General features: G+C 42.5%; 2 protein-coding genes across 2 annotated transcripts; both read left to right on the plus strand.

Annotated features, from left to right (window-relative positions):
- Positions 1-91: 91 nt before the first annotated feature.
- T265_11036 (hypothetical protein) lies at positions 92-3,929 on the plus strand (the record flags this gene model as incomplete). Its single annotated transcript, XM_009177579.1, has 4 exons — positions 92-240; positions 352-415; positions 2,303-2,597; positions 3,373-3,929. 4 exons carry the CDS (start codon positions 92-94, stop codon positions 3,927-3,929), a joined length of 1,065 nt encoding a protein of 354 aa, XP_009175843.1.
- A 1,815-nt stretch (positions 3,930-5,744) lies between these two features.
- On the plus strand, positions 5,745-13,909 carry T265_15323 (hypothetical protein; the record flags this gene model as incomplete). The annotated part of the gene is made up of 5 exons (XM_009177580.1): positions 5,745-6,365; positions 7,669-7,911; positions 9,493-10,137; positions 11,441-11,683; positions 13,265-13,909. Coding segments are annotated over 5 exons (2,397 nt in total), but the record flags the coding sequence as incomplete, so codon positions are not given.
- Between the last annotated feature and the right edge of the window lie 3,825 nt (positions 13,910-17,734).

Consider the following 17,734-nt stretch of genomic DNA (forward strand, 5'->3'; position numbering starts at 1 on the left):
GTGTGGCTATTAGCAAAATTTACGGACTATGGCGCTCTGCTGTTCCGTAATTGTACGGACTAGGTCAGCATAACTGATTTTATTTGAAGAAATGCCATTCAAGTTACCATACACAAGCTATTCTGGTGACCATTTTTCATTAGCACGGATGCAGGTAAAATCGTGCACTTGCGTAAATACGACGCGGAAATACAACTGCCAATACGGAATTTCTAATAAGCGTAAACATGCCAAGCTTATGTGAGTATGCTTTGATGGAGTTTTCAGTCACTACTCTGGTCACTCTTTCGAATGAGCTTCCTTATTTTGTGCTGGTGTTTTGTGTCGGTTTTCGGGGTAAGACCCTTCTAGATACGTCGAACTTGACAAGAAAAAAAAACTTGGTGCATTCAGTTTCATTCTGCAATTGCAAACGGTATGGTGGTTGTGTCATTGTCCCAGCGGCAAAGTAAAATTCCACATTTTGCTCACTAGTCTTTCGACAGCGGACTTTGGAAAAACAAAATTAGACCAGAAAAGATGCTTTGTGATCAATCGAAACGACCTCCCGCTTACGGGAGATTCGTCAGGTAAACTGAGCTACAAGGAAAGTTTACTGTACTTGGAGCTCATGCACCCGAAAGTCACCGGTGATTTAATGCACCAAAGGGGTAACAATTTGTAACTTTCAGCATCAGCCGTCTGTAATTCGTGAGACTTCCCGTAAGCGACGGTCCCTATCCACCCTCAGGGGCATGTTGGATTTCAAAATTCATCAATCCTCTTTCAACTTCCCGTTCAGTTCAGTTAAAATGCTCCTTTTAAATTATCCACTTCTCCAAATCTGTTCATCCCGGACTCACCTGACTGACCTTCCGCCCCATATTCATAAACAAGTAGCCGTTCATACATGGTTACAACTGTTGTTATTCACGTACAACAACTCGTTGAAGAGCCGAAAATGGGAGTGCCGACTTTTGCTGAATGTAGACTGTTCCAAAGATTCCTCCCAGTTACGTGAGTTACTGGGAAGAGGTCTCGGGGAGGTTTCTGTGCAGAATGGTAGTGTTTTATATCTATGTCGTCTAGATTCCATAGATTTGCTTCTCACCCAAAGTGTCTGAAATAAGGACTGGTGGCATTCTCCCTGAGTAGGCAACGTGGTTAAGCTACAAATCCCAAATTTTAGTTCTACTAGGCAACTGGTTACGACAAGCATTCACTGGATTTACCCTTCCAAAGATGCACGATTGCTGTCCAACCTCAGATGTCTGAGGTTACCATAACATGACCAATAACCTCTACAGCAGGTTTTGCCAGTGCAGTTCAAATAACAAATCTATGGTGTAAATATATGATTATACTTGGATTCGATAAACTAAATCCTGTAAACCTGAAATGCAATTTACTTGGTTAATTTTCACACTACAAAATTCCTCCCTGAAACATAACTGTTTGCCATTTATTCGATAATGCTGCTTCCCTGCAGAAAAATTTCGCAAAAGTCTCGATTTCCGACGAGACAACATTAGTGACACAGAACGTTGTCCATTGCTCACTGAAATGCTAGGGATAAGACTCGTGGTACTTGAAATGAATGATTTAACTTGTCGACAGAATTTTATGGCCACAACACTGTTTGTCGCTGGCTTGGCTTAATAGCCAAGAGTCAATTAAAAACAGCTGATACCCGCCAAGCGGCTTCTGCGCAACCTCTTGACATACGCGGCCTGTTTGTATCTAGAACTAGCCGACAAATTAGCACAACACCAGATTCGAACAAGCCACAAATTCGCAATTACAATTTCGAAGTGACAGAATCAGCATAAGCTACGTAGGATTGCACAGTATTTTCATTTTCGATCTTTTTCGAAATATGGCTGAGTGAGACATACTTGGCCTACTTGTTGAGAACCGGTGATCGTTCTGTTTAATAATCGTAATTTAATGCCCAGGGGTATCTGAAAGCAATATGTCGAGCTCATGAATTCCTGAGTAGGTAGCACTGGTTACATTAAAAACTTTGCTTAGACCAATGTTTTTAACATATGGTAAGGACCTTTTCTTACGTTTTTTCGCTTTTTTGGCCGTTTTTCCGGTGCAGAGAGACGTTTAAGGGTTGGCTAAATATACCAGATTGTGGAAGATGAAGTGAACTTTTCACAAAAGGGCCTAAACATCCATGTTTTGAAGTGTCACGTAATTAAAGTCGTGACGTGTTGGATTTTATTTACCTCATATGAATGCACCCGAGTATTTTCACCTTAGCAACATGCATTTGCTGATTTTTACCTCCGGCTTTTTTCACCCTATTCTAGCACAGGTAAACATCTGGCATCATTTGTCTACTGTAAATCACACTACTCGAAGTTTCATTCTTCACTTGGATGATATCCGTTCCCAAATGCGTCTACGTGAGGCTAACAGTCACGACCAAACGGCCGTTGTAAACGTAGCAGACGAATCGACCAGCCGGTCTCAAGTCGCCGCTTCATTTGCTCGGCTTGGTTTGACATCAGACTCGCCATACCATGTGGCAATACAGATTCGAGTATCTGCTGCCAGCGAACATTGCTTGGGCGAAATTGGGCCGGAGTCCAACTGGTTCGTCGTACCTTGTAAGTGTGTTTCTGGCTGTCATTAGTTATCGAAACAATGAACTAACCTATTGTGTTCATGGTGTAAAATTTTCACGTGTCTGCTAGGTTTGGATGCCCTGACGATACAACACTGCACAGTTTTATGGAACCTTCGGTTCAGGGCCAGATGATAACGGTGCAGTTTGTACATAGATACAAAATCGGTACGTCTGTCCATGCGTTGTGAGTTCGGAACCTTCGGACAGCTTATAGTAGCCAAATTCTTTACATAAACGTGGATCGCAACGGACGGCTACGTCACTTCTCAGTTTCTTATGATATTTCATGTTTATATATCTCTGCAAAGCTAAGTACGTACTACAGATATTTAGTGGTGACACAATAAGGAAAAAACTGCTGGAGGTTCTCACTGCTATTTCTACAAAAATAGCCATGCGAATCTTTGATAGATCTACCTTCAACCTGAGATGTCTCGATCAAAACAAATAATAATTTAATTTAGCTGGTAAGGCTTTGACTCTGGCTAGACTCTTACTAGACACCCTTTATGCGTCTTTTGATGTGTACAACAATAAAATTATAATTTACAACTTCAAAAAACCAGGAAGGTCTCTGCTGAAATTAAATATACTGTGACTCCCTTTACAGTATTTCATGAGTCTTAAGCTTCATGTATCCCCGGTTTTCGATGAATGATTGTGGGTTATCCTTCACTACATGCCATCTTCAAGAGTCTTACTCGTTAACGGTTTTCAGTCGCTCATTCTTAATTGACGTACATTGTATTTTTCAGTATCTCCATCAAAGAACATCCTACATCAAAGGTGGTGGTTTTTACTCCTTTTGGCGTTCTGTGCCACCTTGACAATCATTGGCTTAGGTTTCCTTTTCTACACAAGTGTGAAGCGCCAAAATCTACACAACTCTCGCTATCTCGCAAGGAAGTTTTCCGGTCACATTGCATCGGACAAGCTGCCAGACTGTTGTATGAGCTTCGAGCCATGCCCAATGACAACCACACATGCGAACGTAAATGGTCACAGAGGCAACGAAAAAGCTAATTCTCTTGAATTTCCTCTCCTACTGAGCGAGCGTTATGTGCAGCCGTCGGCACATTGTATGTATACAAGCTTTGTTGGCAGCTGTGCACGAAGCCCAAGAATATCTGAATTGCAACAAAGCCCCATGGAGCCCTGGATGTCAAGTCCTCCGCCATGGGACACTGGAACACTTCAAACGGTGGATCTATTGGGTCTCGATGAGTCACCGAATAATTCAAGGCACTCCCTGGAGTTCGCTGGTGAGTGTGTTAATGCTCCTATAACCGCCAGAGATCCATGCAAATTGTGAGTTTGTTAATGCTCTAATCGAACCAAAAATTAGTTATATGAACAAAAAAAAACGGGGAGCACTAAAAATGTCAGCTTGTTAAGTAAAATGGTTACAATAGGTATAATTGTGAACAAGAGACATCGCATTGCAGGCACAGGTTGATAAATCCTGTCGTAAGTTCGGATGCAGGTTTCGTGTCTTCTTCGCTGTTGTAGCAGCCACACGTATTCCTGAATATCCGTGAGTGAAGCGCGGTAAGTCCCGAGCGGTTCTGCTCCGAGTTGGGCGACGTGCGAAGCTCTCTTGAGTTGTGTTGTGATGCTGTGCTGTTATCCTATATGTAGGAACGTTTGCGTGTGTGTGGGCGTCAGCACATGATTTGTTACCGGTATACAGTCGATGTCAGATGAGTCACCTTTGTGCGTCGTGATTTGTACGTGTAGGGAAAGAATGCGAGTCTTGGGATCGAGGGCTTGGCTGTGAGCTGTGTAGTCAAGTTAGTCACGATTCTGTGGCGTGATTTGAGTGTAAGGGAAAAAGACAAATCTCGTGATCTAGCGATTGGCGTTGACCTGTACAGTCATGTATATGGCGAAAAGTTGGCTACAAGTGAAATCAGAAGGCATGTTACCAGGTTATCTTTCGATGATACACAGCATGAGTATGCGTAATAAAATCAGACACAAATATATGAAAATCAGGAAAGAAACATCCCTAGAAAATTCCTCTTAGCTTCTGTCAAACATAGTAGCGGATATGGGCTTTAGATCGTTGGACCTCAATTGAAGTATGATGTGACCACTGATTCGTTCTGTCCTAACTACGGGACCGATTCAGCCAAGGTGCTATTATCTGTAAGCACAGGCTATATAGGCTCACTCAACTATTTCCACTATGTGATCGTACAGCTCTAAAAGTGTGAGCTGCGTTTCCTTATATCGCTATCCGATACATCCGCCATGTGACGTTGACGGGTCCCTCGAACAACATGGGGCCGGTAACCAATGCAAATGATTGGACCGCTTGCCTCAGATGAGGTCAGCAGCAACAGTGTACTTTTGTTACGCAAGCTGTGAACCGAACACATTTGAAAGGCAGAACATTGGCTGCATTGATAGAATCTATTTGCTTCTATGTTTTCAAACAAATATCTCAGCAGCCAAAGCTCCTGTGCAAGCAAAGTCACAAAAATGGCTTTCTTTCCTGTCGATGGAAATGTAAGACTTTGGACAGCTAAAAGACGATTTTACCATTTAGTTTTCTTGAGATGAAGACCGTGGATAGCCTGTGCTCTGGCATTCGAAATGGCATTTGAAAATATCAGTGAAGGATTTTGACTGGCATCCACGAGGACAACTAGAAAGGCTGGAGTGCTCCTTGCTGGAACTACGAATAGCATTGTCTCAGTATTCAAGCAGTGAAGTGACAAAACTAACACAAGTATAGCTGTTGAGTACGCTCGTATAAAGAAAATACACATTATTCACTAAAATTAAACCTACCTTATCCCTAATGTTTAGGTCAAAGTATCATGTGTAATTCCAAATCCAAAGAACGTAAAAGAAATTGGTTGCTGGTTGGCTCCAGTACAAGAACATCTAAGCATAATCTATACCTGTATCCATACTGAGGATCTGTCGGTGATATTATCGCGTTTCATGTATTGACAATCATCAAATTTTTCATGAATTCCCAAAGACATTTATGCTGCTTGTCTTTCCCTTTGGGTATCCTGGCGTTCATATACATTTCCAGGTGAAATCCCAGACCACGTTTTGCGCGACAGCCAGTTTGGCGGGAAAATGATGACGTGCGCGACAGTTTGGCGGGAAAATGATGACGCGCTCCGCCACACATCATGGAATTCGGATTTCACCAAACATTCAGTCTACAGTAACAAGCAAGCGAATTTCACTTCAAAACTTTGTGGCATTCAAACCTTGCACTGTCATGTGCAGAATTAGTAGCAGTCAGACGAAATACCAAGGGTTCAATGTCATCCAAGGACAGCCAGCTGGGCATAAACTGCGGTTCGACTGCGGTGCTTCGTGCTTCAGAAATAACCACGGTTCTGAAAATTTAGGCCCATTTGATCTGCACAGAAAAAATAACACATGGCAGGAACCATCTCCAGTCAGTCCTGTCGAACATGTTCCTACGTCCATCAGATATGTGTTCGATGTACCAGCTCCGAGTGGGCTGTGCGGCCTTGACCTTTACCCGCAAACTCAAGACGATGTTGTACCGGTTCATACAAATACTCAAACCGCCCATCGCCAATGCCGTAGCACACAGCCCGTAGCCGTGCACACACATAAGCAGTTTTTACATTCAGAATGCAGTTCAAGGGAAATGAAATCTCAAAACTTGTGGAACAGAAATAATGTGTCGGACAGGTCTGAAGTAACTTCGCAGATCCCTGAGGGACAACATTATGCAATCTCATCTGGTCAAGTAAGTATTTTCACACTTTCAAACGCTACTTATGTTGTGCTCATTTTTGTAGGAGTTTCATCTGTTAGCCTTTGAGCACGAACGTACAACTCGTAAAAATGATTTAAAACCCAAAATAGTGATACCTCAGAAGCAGATGGGAAGTCTTGGAATACTTGGCATCTCACTGTTTTTCCCTCTATTACAAGAGTGTGACACTGTCCAAAATACCAACAGGTAACCCTATTTTCGACCAATAACAGCCGTATCCGAAATGACGGGTCGGCAGGTTTATTTGTATTTTGGGATTGCTGGGTAGAACTGTAAACTTGCTTGTGATCTACACATTAGACAAGCGTATCTAGTTCTCTTCAGCATGCCTGCATCAAGCTCTTCACATTAGCATTCAGTGGCGCTGAGTGTGCGCGCCTCCTGTAACTCACGCCTTACGTAGCCTTAGCTCCATTATGTTGCATGGTCAGATTTAGTTTTTAATCGAGGCTGGAGACAGGCTAGGAGTCACACTTGAATACTTTGGATACCTAGTCTCAGATGTAAAACACGCACTGTTGTACTCCATCTTGTGTACGATCAACACACACGATACCGCTGACGCACGTGCATGTCTACTGTTGGAGCCCACTAAAAGGAAAAGCGTGCAAAGTGCTGGAACCGACCAATCACAGATGAAAACCAAGAACAGTTTGATGTGAACAGTTTGACAGAATTGGCGTCCGCTTCACTAGGAGAACTACCGCAGAAAATGACCATTTTGAATTACTTCAAAAAAATCCTGAACTGGGGGCAAAAAAGTATACTTTTGTTTCCAAAATAGCACGGTAAAGTAGAAATTCATCATTTCATATATTCCTATTCATAAGTTAGACGTAGATCACAATCAGCGGTCCAGCGGACGCACTCATGTGTCCCCTTTTGTTAAATCAAAGTTCCTACCTACTTACCTGAGGTTTGGCGGAAGCAACCAACCAGCAACATATTACTGAACCAGCCGAGTAGTACTTTCATTGGGTGGAAGACTGCAAGTGTGTGCACCATAATCTGAAATCACTTGTGGATGCATCCAGCACCGCGTCCATTAAATATTCCTTCTCGAGATAATGCGGTCCAAAATATATATATCCTATTAGTAGATCCATATTTTTGCTTAGATGCTGCGCGCATGCTTTGCAGCTAGGTTCGCAAACGATATTTTGCGTTGTTGCACGATTGGGCAAGCCAAAAGATGAATTATATGAATCTTTTTATCTCTGGGAGAAACAATTATTAAATGAGCTGGTCTTATCTTCCATTACGTTCCCTTCAGGCGTTCTCTGCAATGCTAGGCCAGACGCCTTCTTGCAGCTCATCTACAACCGAACCCTCGCTGAAAGGTCTATCATATGGAATTCACCTGGTTACTCAAAATCCGGAAGATTCAAATCAATTTCTCCCTTATGTTGGATCATGGATTTCTACGTCGGAAGTAACTGACTCCAAAAAACTGGTTGACCAATGGCAGATTGAACAGATTCAACCAACTCAAACAAATGAAACTGGATTCACTCAAGTTTGAAAATAACTTAGTGTGGGCTAATTATCAGCTGCTTCCTATTCTGCTGCATTCCGGCATTTTTATGGTCGCTTTCCTCCATTACAAATATTCGAAGCACAGAACTGATCATAAATAGACCTACGCTTTGTGTACGCGCTCCGGCTTACTTTCGAATAGATATGAATGCTATTTCCATCGTTTGCTTATTGTATTCGACAAATATGTCTGGGGTGTGAAGGTTTTTCTGTAGAGAGCTGATGAACAGAGTTTCTTGAGCGGTGTTATAAGCTACGTGAGTAGCTGATAGAAGAATATACAGATATTTCAAAATGTTTCCTTGGTTTCATGCAGTTTATCAGAGTAGAGCGATCCGATTTTTAGATTCAGTTTAAAGTATATAAAAGAATCATCAAACCAATCAAAAGAACAGAAGAAGTTGCATGTTTAAAGACTCATCAGCACGATTTGAGTTGTCCTCTGGGACCAGTGTAGGGCTTGAAATTTTTGTACTGATAGAACAACTATTTATCTACGTGCAACCTGTAAGGAGTATTTGCAGATCCGCATAAGCCCCCACTATATGCAGTGGTTATTATCCTCAGTCAAATTGTCTTTCAAAACGCAAGAACCTTGTTTTACCGGAAAACTGGAGCTTGTGACAGGCGGAGTGAATCCACCTGAGTAACACATGTACCCTATGGTTATTCACGGGAAAACGTTCTAAAGAGAGAAATAGGAATGTGTGCAGCACATTCAGCTCGAGGACATCATAAACGAGAGATTCAATTGAGTCTCCCGTGAAAACCAAATTGATTTGCAAATTGGTGTATTTCTTAAAAACAGTGCAATTTGGGTTCAAGTAGATCATAAGGTAGACGGAAACTCGGGGGCTGCGCCTACCTGATGAGCCCCAAGAAGGGCGAAACCGGTCGTCGGCTGTCGAAGCGTTTTCAGCAACCTTGTGAGTAGTTTCCTTCACGAAAATCGAAAGTATGTTAAAATCAGATAAACGTCCATTAGTGAAACTCTACTGGCGCTGTGATTAAGCTCGATTAAAAGGTGCTTCGGATTCTATCAACTGACGAAATATGATGAGCCACTCTGTGAGACAGTTACTGAGTTGAACGATTCACGCCAAACTGACAAACAGAGGAATAAAAGAAGTTTGCGGAGCACGCACATAATATCCATACTAATAAAATTTGGGGAACAATCTTCACTGATGTGAATCCTAAGATGCGAGGGATAAAAATATTCTTACAAAATTCCTGTTCTATGCTAATATATTGAAATTTCCTTGGCCACTTTAACGATGCTGAGCGTAATTGAGCGGGTTTCCTACCCCTTCCATTTTCACTATTTGGAACCAAGTCCTCGGTGGATCCTAATCGTGTAACATTTTCAAGGTAGCGGAAGTGAACTTCCGCCTTCCTGACAGTGTACTTCTTGCATATCTTATGAGCCAATGTGGTGCGGCACTTGGTTAGGTTCCATCTTGAGGGGACGTTTAGGATGCTGTCAAAGTGTTAGTTAACTACTTCGAACTTTGAATACCTGAATTTGGGGTGAACCGTTCGTTCTCCAGACTATTGCTAGAATGACAGCCAGTTTGGCGGGAAAATGATGACGCGCTCCGCCACACATCATGGAATTCGGATTTCACCAAACATTCAGTCTACAGTAACAAGCGAAGGAATTTCACTTCAAAACTTTGTGGCATTCAAACCTTGCACTGTCATGTGCAGAATTAGTAGCAGTCAGACGAAATACCAAGGGTTCAATGTCATCCAAGGACAGCCAGCTGGGCATAAACTGCGGTTCGACTGCGGTGCTTCGTGCTTCAGAAATAACCACGGTTCTGAAAATTTAGGCCCATTTGATCTGCACAGAAAAAATAACACATGGCAGGAACCATCTCCAGTCAGTCCTGTCGAACATGTTCCTACGTCCATCAGATATGTGTTCGATGTACCAGCTCCGAGTGGGCTGTGCGGCCTTGACCTTTACCCGCAAACTCAAGACGATGTTGTACCGGTTCATACAAATACTCAAACCGCCCATCGCCAATGCCGTAGCACACAGCCCGTAGCCGTGCACACACATAAGCAGTTTTTACATTCAGAATGCAGTTCAAGGGAAATGAAATCTCAAAACTTGTGGAACAGAAATAATGTGTCGGACAGGTCTGAAGTAACTTCGCAGATCCCTGAGGGACAACATTATGCAATCTCATCTGGTCAAGTAAGTATTTTCACACTTTCAAACGCTACTTATGTTGTGCTCATTTTTGTAGGAGTTTCATCTGTTAGCCTTTGAGCACGAACGTACAACTCGTAAAAATGATTTAAAACCCAAAATAGTGATACCTCAGAAGCAGATGGGAAGTCTTGGAATACTTGGCATCTCACTGTTTTTCCCTCTATTACAAGAGTGTGACACTGTCCAAAATACCAACAGGTAACCCTATTTTCGACCAATAACAGCCGTATCCGAAATGACGGGTCGGCAGGTTTATTTGTATTTTGGGATTGCTGGGTAGAACTGTAAACTTGCTTGTGATCTACACATTAGACAAGCGTATCTAGTTCTCTTCAGCATGCCTGCATCAAGCTCTTCACATTAGCATTCAGTGGCGCTGAGTGTGCGCGCCTCCTGTAACTCACGCCTTACGTAGCCTTAGCTCCATTATGTTGCATGGTCAGATTTAGTTTTTAATCGAGGCTGGAGACAGGCTAGGAGTCACACTTGAATACTTTGGATACCTAGTCTCAGATGTAAAACACGCACTGTTGTACTCCATCTTGTGTACGATCAACACACACGATACCGCTGACGCACGTGCATGTCTACTGTTGGAGCCCACTAAAAGGAAAAGCGTGCAAAGTGCTGGAACCGACCAATCACAGATGAAAACCAAGAACAGTTTGATGTGAACAGTTTGACAGAATTGGCGTCCGCTTCACTAGGAGAACTACCGCAGAAAATGACCATTTTGAATTACTTCAAAAAAATCCTGAACTGGGGGCAAAAAAGTATACTTTTGTTTCCAAAATAGCACGGTAAAGTAGAAATTCATCATTTCATATATTCCTATTCATAAGTTAGACGTAGATCACAATCAGCGGTCCAGCGGACGCACTCATGTGTCCCCTTTTGTTAAATCAAAGTTCCTACCTACTTACCTGAGGTTTGGCGGAAGCAACCAACCAGCAACATATTACTGAACCAGCCGAGTAGTACTTTCATTGGGTGGAAGACTGCAAGTGTGTGCACCATAATCTGAAATCACTTGTGGATGCATCCAGCACCGCGTCCATTAAATATTCCTTCTCGAGATAATGCGGTCCAAAATATATATATCCTATTAGTAGATCCATATTTTTGCTTAGATGCTGCGCGCATGCTTTGCAGCTAGGTTCGCAAACGATATTTTGCGTTGTTGCACGATTGGGCAAGCCAAAAGATGAATTATATGAATCTTTTTATCTCTGGGAGAAACAATTATTAAATGAGCTGGTCTTATCTTCCATTACGTTCCCTTCAGGCGTTCTCTGCAATGCTAGGCCAGACGCCTTCTTGCAGCTCATCTACAACCGAACCCTCGCTGAAAGGTCTATCATATGGAATTCACCTGGTTACTCAAAATCCGGAAGATTCAAATCAATTTCTCCCTTATGTTGGATCATGGATTTCTACGTCGGAAGTAACTGACTCCAAAAAACTGGTTGACCAATGGCAGATTGAACAGATTCAACCAACTCAAACAAATGAAACTGGATTCACTCAAGTTTGAAAATAACTTAGTGTGGGCTAATTATCAGCTGCTTCCTATTCTGCTGCATTCCGGCATTTTTATGGTCGCTTTCCTCCATTACAAATATTCGAAGCACAGAACTGATCATAAATAGACCTACGCTTTGTGTACGCGCTCCGGCTTACTTTCGAATAGATATGAATGCTATTTCCATCGTTTGCTTATTGTATTCGACAAATATGTCTGGGGTGTGAAGGTTTTTCTGTAGAGAGCTGATGAACAGAGTTTCTTGAGCGGTGTTATAAGCTACGTGAGTAGCTGATAGAAGAATATACAGATATTTCAAAATGTTTCCTTGGTTTCATGCAGTTTATCAGAGTAGAGCGATCCGATTTTTAGATTCAGTTTAAAGTATATAAAAGAATCATCAAACCAATCAAAAGAACAGAAGAAGTTGCATGTTTAAAGACTCATCAGCACGATTTGAGTTGTCCTCTGGGACCAGTGTAGGGCTTGAAATTTTTGTACTGATAGAACAACTATTTATCTACGTGCAACCTGTAAGGAGTATTTGCAGATCCGCATAAGCCCCCACTATATGCAGTGGTTATTATCCTCAGTCAAATTGTCTTTCAAAACGCAAGAACCTTGTTTTACCGGAAAACTGGAGCTTGTGACAGGCGGAGTGAATCCACCTGAGTAACACATGTACCCTATGGTTATTCACGGGAAAACGTTCTAAAGAGAGAAATAGGAATGTGTGCAGCACATTCAGCTCGAGGACATCATAAACGAGAGATTCAATTGAGTCTCCCGTGAAAACCAAATTGATTTGCAAATTGGTGTATTTCTTAAAAACAGTGCAATTTGGGTTCAAGTAGATCATAAGGTAGACGGAAACTCGGGGGCTGCGCCTACCTGATGAGCCCCAAGAAGGGCGAAACCGGTCGTCGGCTGTCGAAGCGTTTTCAGCAACCTTGTGAGTAGTTTCCTTCACGAAAATCGAAAGTATGTTAAAATCAGATAAACGTCCATTAGTGAAACTCTACTGGCGCTGTGATTAAGCTCGATTAAAAGGTGCTTCGGATTCTATCAACTGACGAAATATGATGAGCCACTCTGTGAGACAGTTACTGAGTTGAACGATTCACGCCAAACTGACAAACAGAGGAATAAAAGAAGTTTGCGGAGCACGCACATAATATCCATACTAATAAAATTTGGGGAACAATCTTCACTGATGTGAATCCTAAGATGCGAGGGATAAAAATATTCTTACAAAATTCCTGTTCTATGCTAATATATTGAAATTTCCTTGGCCACTTTAACGATGCTGAGCGTAATTGAGCGGGTTTCCTACCCCTTCCATTTTCACTATTTGGAACCAAGTCCTCGGTGGATCCTAATCGTGTAACATTTTCAAGGTAGCGGAAGTGAACTTCCGCCTTCCTGACAGTGTACTTCTTGCATATCTTATGAGCCAATGTGGTGCGGCACTTGGTTAGGTTCCATCTTGAGGGGACGTTTAGGATGCTGTCAAAGTGTTAGTTAACTACTTCGAACTTTGAATACCTGAATTTGGGGTGAACCGTTCGTTCTCCAGACTATTGCTAGAATGACAGCCAGTTTGGCGGGAAAATGATGACGCGCTCCGCCACACATCATGGAATTCGGATTTCACCAAACATTCAGTCTACAGTAACAAGCGAAGGAATTTCACTTCAAAACTTTGTGGCATTCAAACCTTGCACTGTCATGTGCAGAATTAGTAGCAGTCAGACGAAATACCAAGGGTTCAATGTCATCCAAGGACAGCCAGCTGGGCATAAACTGCGGTTCGACTGCGGTGCTTCGTGCTTCAGAAATAACCACGGTTCTGAAAATTTAGGCCCATTTGATCTGCACAGAAAAAATAACACATGGCAGGAACCATCTCCAGTCAGTCCTGTCGAACATGTTCCTACGTCCATCAGATATGTGTTCGATGTACCAGCTCCGAGTGGGCTGTGCGGCCTTGACCTTTACCCGCAAACTCAAGACGATGTTGTACCGGTTCATACAAATACTCAAACCGCCCATCGCCAATGCCGTAGCACACAGCCCGTAGCCGTGCACACACATAAGCAGTTTTTACATTCAGAATGCAGTTCAAGGGAAATGAAATCTCAAAACTTGTGGAACAGAAATAATGTGTCGGACAGGTCTGAAGTAACTTCGCAGATCCCTGAGGGACAACATTATGCAATCTCATCTGGTCAAGTAAGTATTTTCACACTTTCAAACGCTACTTATGTTGTGCTCATTTTTGTAGGAGTCGTTGACTTTACACTGAACAGAAAATAGGTTATCGAATGGGCCAGGTTTTGAGGACAAATAACTCCTCTCCGGTTGAATCAAGGATGTCGTCAACGAGTTGTCTATAATGTGGGAAATTTCAGATAACTGGGATGAAATTTCGCGTCTGATCTCATTGACAGAGCTATCGCTAAATGGGTACCAATTTAGAATCTCGTTGCTAATCCACCCATTTCTCCGTAGATAGAGATTTTAAAGCAAAGCAAAACTCATAAAGCCAATTAACTCATATGGTTTCTAAACAAATATTGGCAATGTAATATTCACTGAGAACTAAAAGCTCAGATAAAATGTATCGTTTTTTCAATAGGGAAATACTTTATTCTAAAACCAATAAGAAAACCTATACTTTGTCTTACAATGTGTCCGCATTCCACGGCACTAGTTTGACTTGAATGTGAACCAGTATTGAACTTTTCAATTTGACCAACTACTGTTGATCGACTTCTTTGAAAGTTCAGTATTTACACGTTTTACCATAGATACTGTTGTATATCTTCACCTTCCCTGACTCTGCTGGGTTATAGTCAGAAGACAAGAAGGCGACCAGAAGGAACTGCGTATTAACGCAATTACAACTTTCCTATATATATGATTCACCTGTGGCCGTATCCGATGATCGATCCACTGTCAACCAACCATTGTGCCTCCCACACGCCCACACCGGTTCTCGTGCGGTTGTCCCTTTGTCTCGGTTGACCATAGATGGCCGTCTGTGCGCTTGGCCATGGAGTGGGCGTGAACTTTCTGTGTCCCTTTTTTGAACTTTCTCCGGCACACGCTGAAATCTGACGTGATTCAGACGTGTGGGCATAATCGCACGGCCGTTTTACGTGATTGTTCCGCTGCGCAGTAGGTTGATGCGCAGGCGTATTAGATACTACAATCGGCTATGGAGTCAGTGGATTTTACAACGTCCACAGTGTCGCATTCCTCTACACGATTTCTCGTTGATATTTCGCGGGACGGCAGCCGATCAACAAACGGAAACCGTCATGACCGAGTTACTACGCAACTCTGGATCTGGTGTTCAGTCTACTGCGTGGCCTCGGTACAAAACCTACCGTAATGGTCGCAGGGATTTGTCACATAATCAAGTGGTTAATAAACAACCGTTTTTCTCTGCAGTAAGGCAGCCGACAAGCTTATTTTTTTTACCATATCAAAAATAATTTCAAATTAATTCTAACATGCAAGTATGAACCTCCTTATCACTTGCACGGTTCATGAGGTTCTACTACTCGATCGTCTTCCAAAATTAAATCAGCAATGAAATCAAATGAGTCAACTTTGGTAACGACCATTTTGAAGGAACTGCGTGCTACAAAATTGAATGCAGTAGTAATTGGCCCAGTCTCTCGTTCGATGTAGTCGTTTTGCTTCCTTCGGTTTCGAATGTTTTGTCATGCTGCTGTTCACGGAGCGTGTCAAGTATGTGTCCCGGGTGGAGCTTGCCAATGAATTCTCGAGACTGTACAGTCGCTCTGGCCTCTGTAGCTAACGACCGACCAGTCACCCTCCTGAACACAAATGTCATGGAACGTCTTTTATTACTTTCATTTTTGTTATTAATTATGTTTAATTATTCAGGAATTTGGTTTATTTATGATTCTGTTTATGACTTTTATTAAACGTATTACTGTGTCAATATTTTTATCGTAGTTTTATGTTACAGAAAACTACTTCAATGAATACTAAGTTTTGTAATGAGAATCAGCCTATAAGATCCCTGTAGTCATAGTTATTACAAGGAAGACGAGTAGAATAATTCCAAGGATAGGCTGGCCTAAATGTAAGCGAAGATATTTGCTCCATTTTCGTCGCAAATTTTGATGAAATCAAAATATGTTCCTAGCGAAACGCACACATTTGCATAGCAATTTGGTCTTACCAGAAGATTCAAATGAATCCCTCGTTCATGATGCTCTTCTTCAACTGAAGGTACTGCACCAAACGGCTTCGTGTTTCAGTTGGTATAATACGCCATCATGGAACTACATTGTATAGAGGTAATTTCATAAGGTTGGTTAAAAACTCACTGACCCTCTACGACGAGTTTCGCCCTCCCCCCAGCTTTCCCTCAAGTTTGTGTTCTGCCTCAACACAAGTTGCAAAAAATTAGCAATATGCGCTCATTTGCTCAGCTGTTTGGTTTGCATGGGAGACCCAATTTAATTGCTCGTTCATGAAGTGTTTAATCTGTGGTTACCTGATGAATTCTGTGGAGACAAGACTGGAAGTGGGATGTCGACGAATTTTAACCAACCTTGTGAGTTGTGTCTTTCTTCTACATGTAATCTATTTTTATTCTTTTGATCATCATCACTACCAGCTGTAAGAACCGCGTACTTGTAGTAAAGTGGTTGTAAGCGGAATTTATGACAATGAACTCACCTCTCCGAATTATCGGTGAACAAAACTGTGGCAGCTACAACCACTGTATGACAAGTACGCGGTTATTACAGCTTGCGATCATGATGATGACGATGATGACTCCAACCATTGATGAGGCCCGTCTTGGAGTCCCCATCCAAGGAGATAGCAATGACCAGCGCAAATGAGTTTCACACCTCGCTGCCAGGTTATAGTTTTACCTCCCCTGGCTCGTTTCTACCCTTCGCGTGATGTTTTAAAAAGAACCCGTAGCAAATGAGTTCACAACCCCCCGCCAGGTTATAGTTTTACCTCCCCTGGCTCGTTTCTACCCTTCGCGTGATGTTTTAAAAAGAACCCGTCGAGGAAGTCGTTCGACTGGTATATGGAGCACGTGTCCAATCCAGCACAACCTATGGAGTGTTATCAATTAATCTGTCGTGAGCGAGTTGTTTCTTCTGACGTTTGACGTACTTCTCCATTGCTAATCCGGTGATCCCACCAGTCTCGGGCAATGGCCTGAAGACATCGAGTGCTGAACAGTAAAAGATTTTTGACGCCTTGGGCGCGCAGTAGCTAGGTTTCTGACCCGTATAGCAAAATGGATCGATCTTTGACGGATAGGGTGATGGCACGCCTGCGCCACAGGTGACAAAGGTTCACAAAACTGATCTGGCCCTCCCAAATCCGGATGGAAATATCACCTCTCGAGAGACCACCAGGAATGATACGGCCTGCCAAGTTACCCAAATTCGTCTACTACCTCAAGCAGCATAGACACTTCATGATCCATAGAGTCAAAGGCAGCCTTCAGATTAAGCAACACACCCATTTTCTATGGAGGAAAACATACCACCGCACAACCACACACCACCAAGCACAACCACCAACACATCGCTACGAACACTACGCTCCTCAGCAACTCACTGATGTCACCTCGATTGGTGATGAAACGTTTGCAGCCCAGCTCAACGAACAAGCCAACTGTCACCTAACACAGTCATTGTTGCTTGCGAGAAGTTGTGTCGTTGTTCCAGAATATGTCGGAAGTGATCGATGCATCCTCTTTCAGTTCGGAATCCACCTTGTTTTCGGAAATCCAGTGTAAGTTTCCTCGCTATGAAGAGACACTAATTAGGCTGACTAGGAAAAATATACCGTTTCTGCCGCAGACACACAGGATACTTTCAGTTTTTGTCCCAATTCTAGGATGACCAAAGTTATTGAATCAGCCAATGGTGTTTTTCTTCAGATTGGGAAGTTTATAGCCCATTCATTCAACCTGCCAGTGTTTCGACACGTACTAAGACCCAGAAACTTGAACAGGTTTGCTATACATGCCGCAGTTTGAAGTGA

The sequence above is a fragment of the Opisthorchis viverrini genome (genome assembly GCF_000715545.1).
Source record: "Opisthorchis viverrini unplaced genomic scaffold opera_v5_435, whole genome shotgun sequence".
NCBI classification, from domain to species: Eukaryota; Metazoa; Platyhelminthes; class Trematoda; order Opisthorchiida; family Opisthorchiidae; genus Opisthorchis; species Opisthorchis viverrini.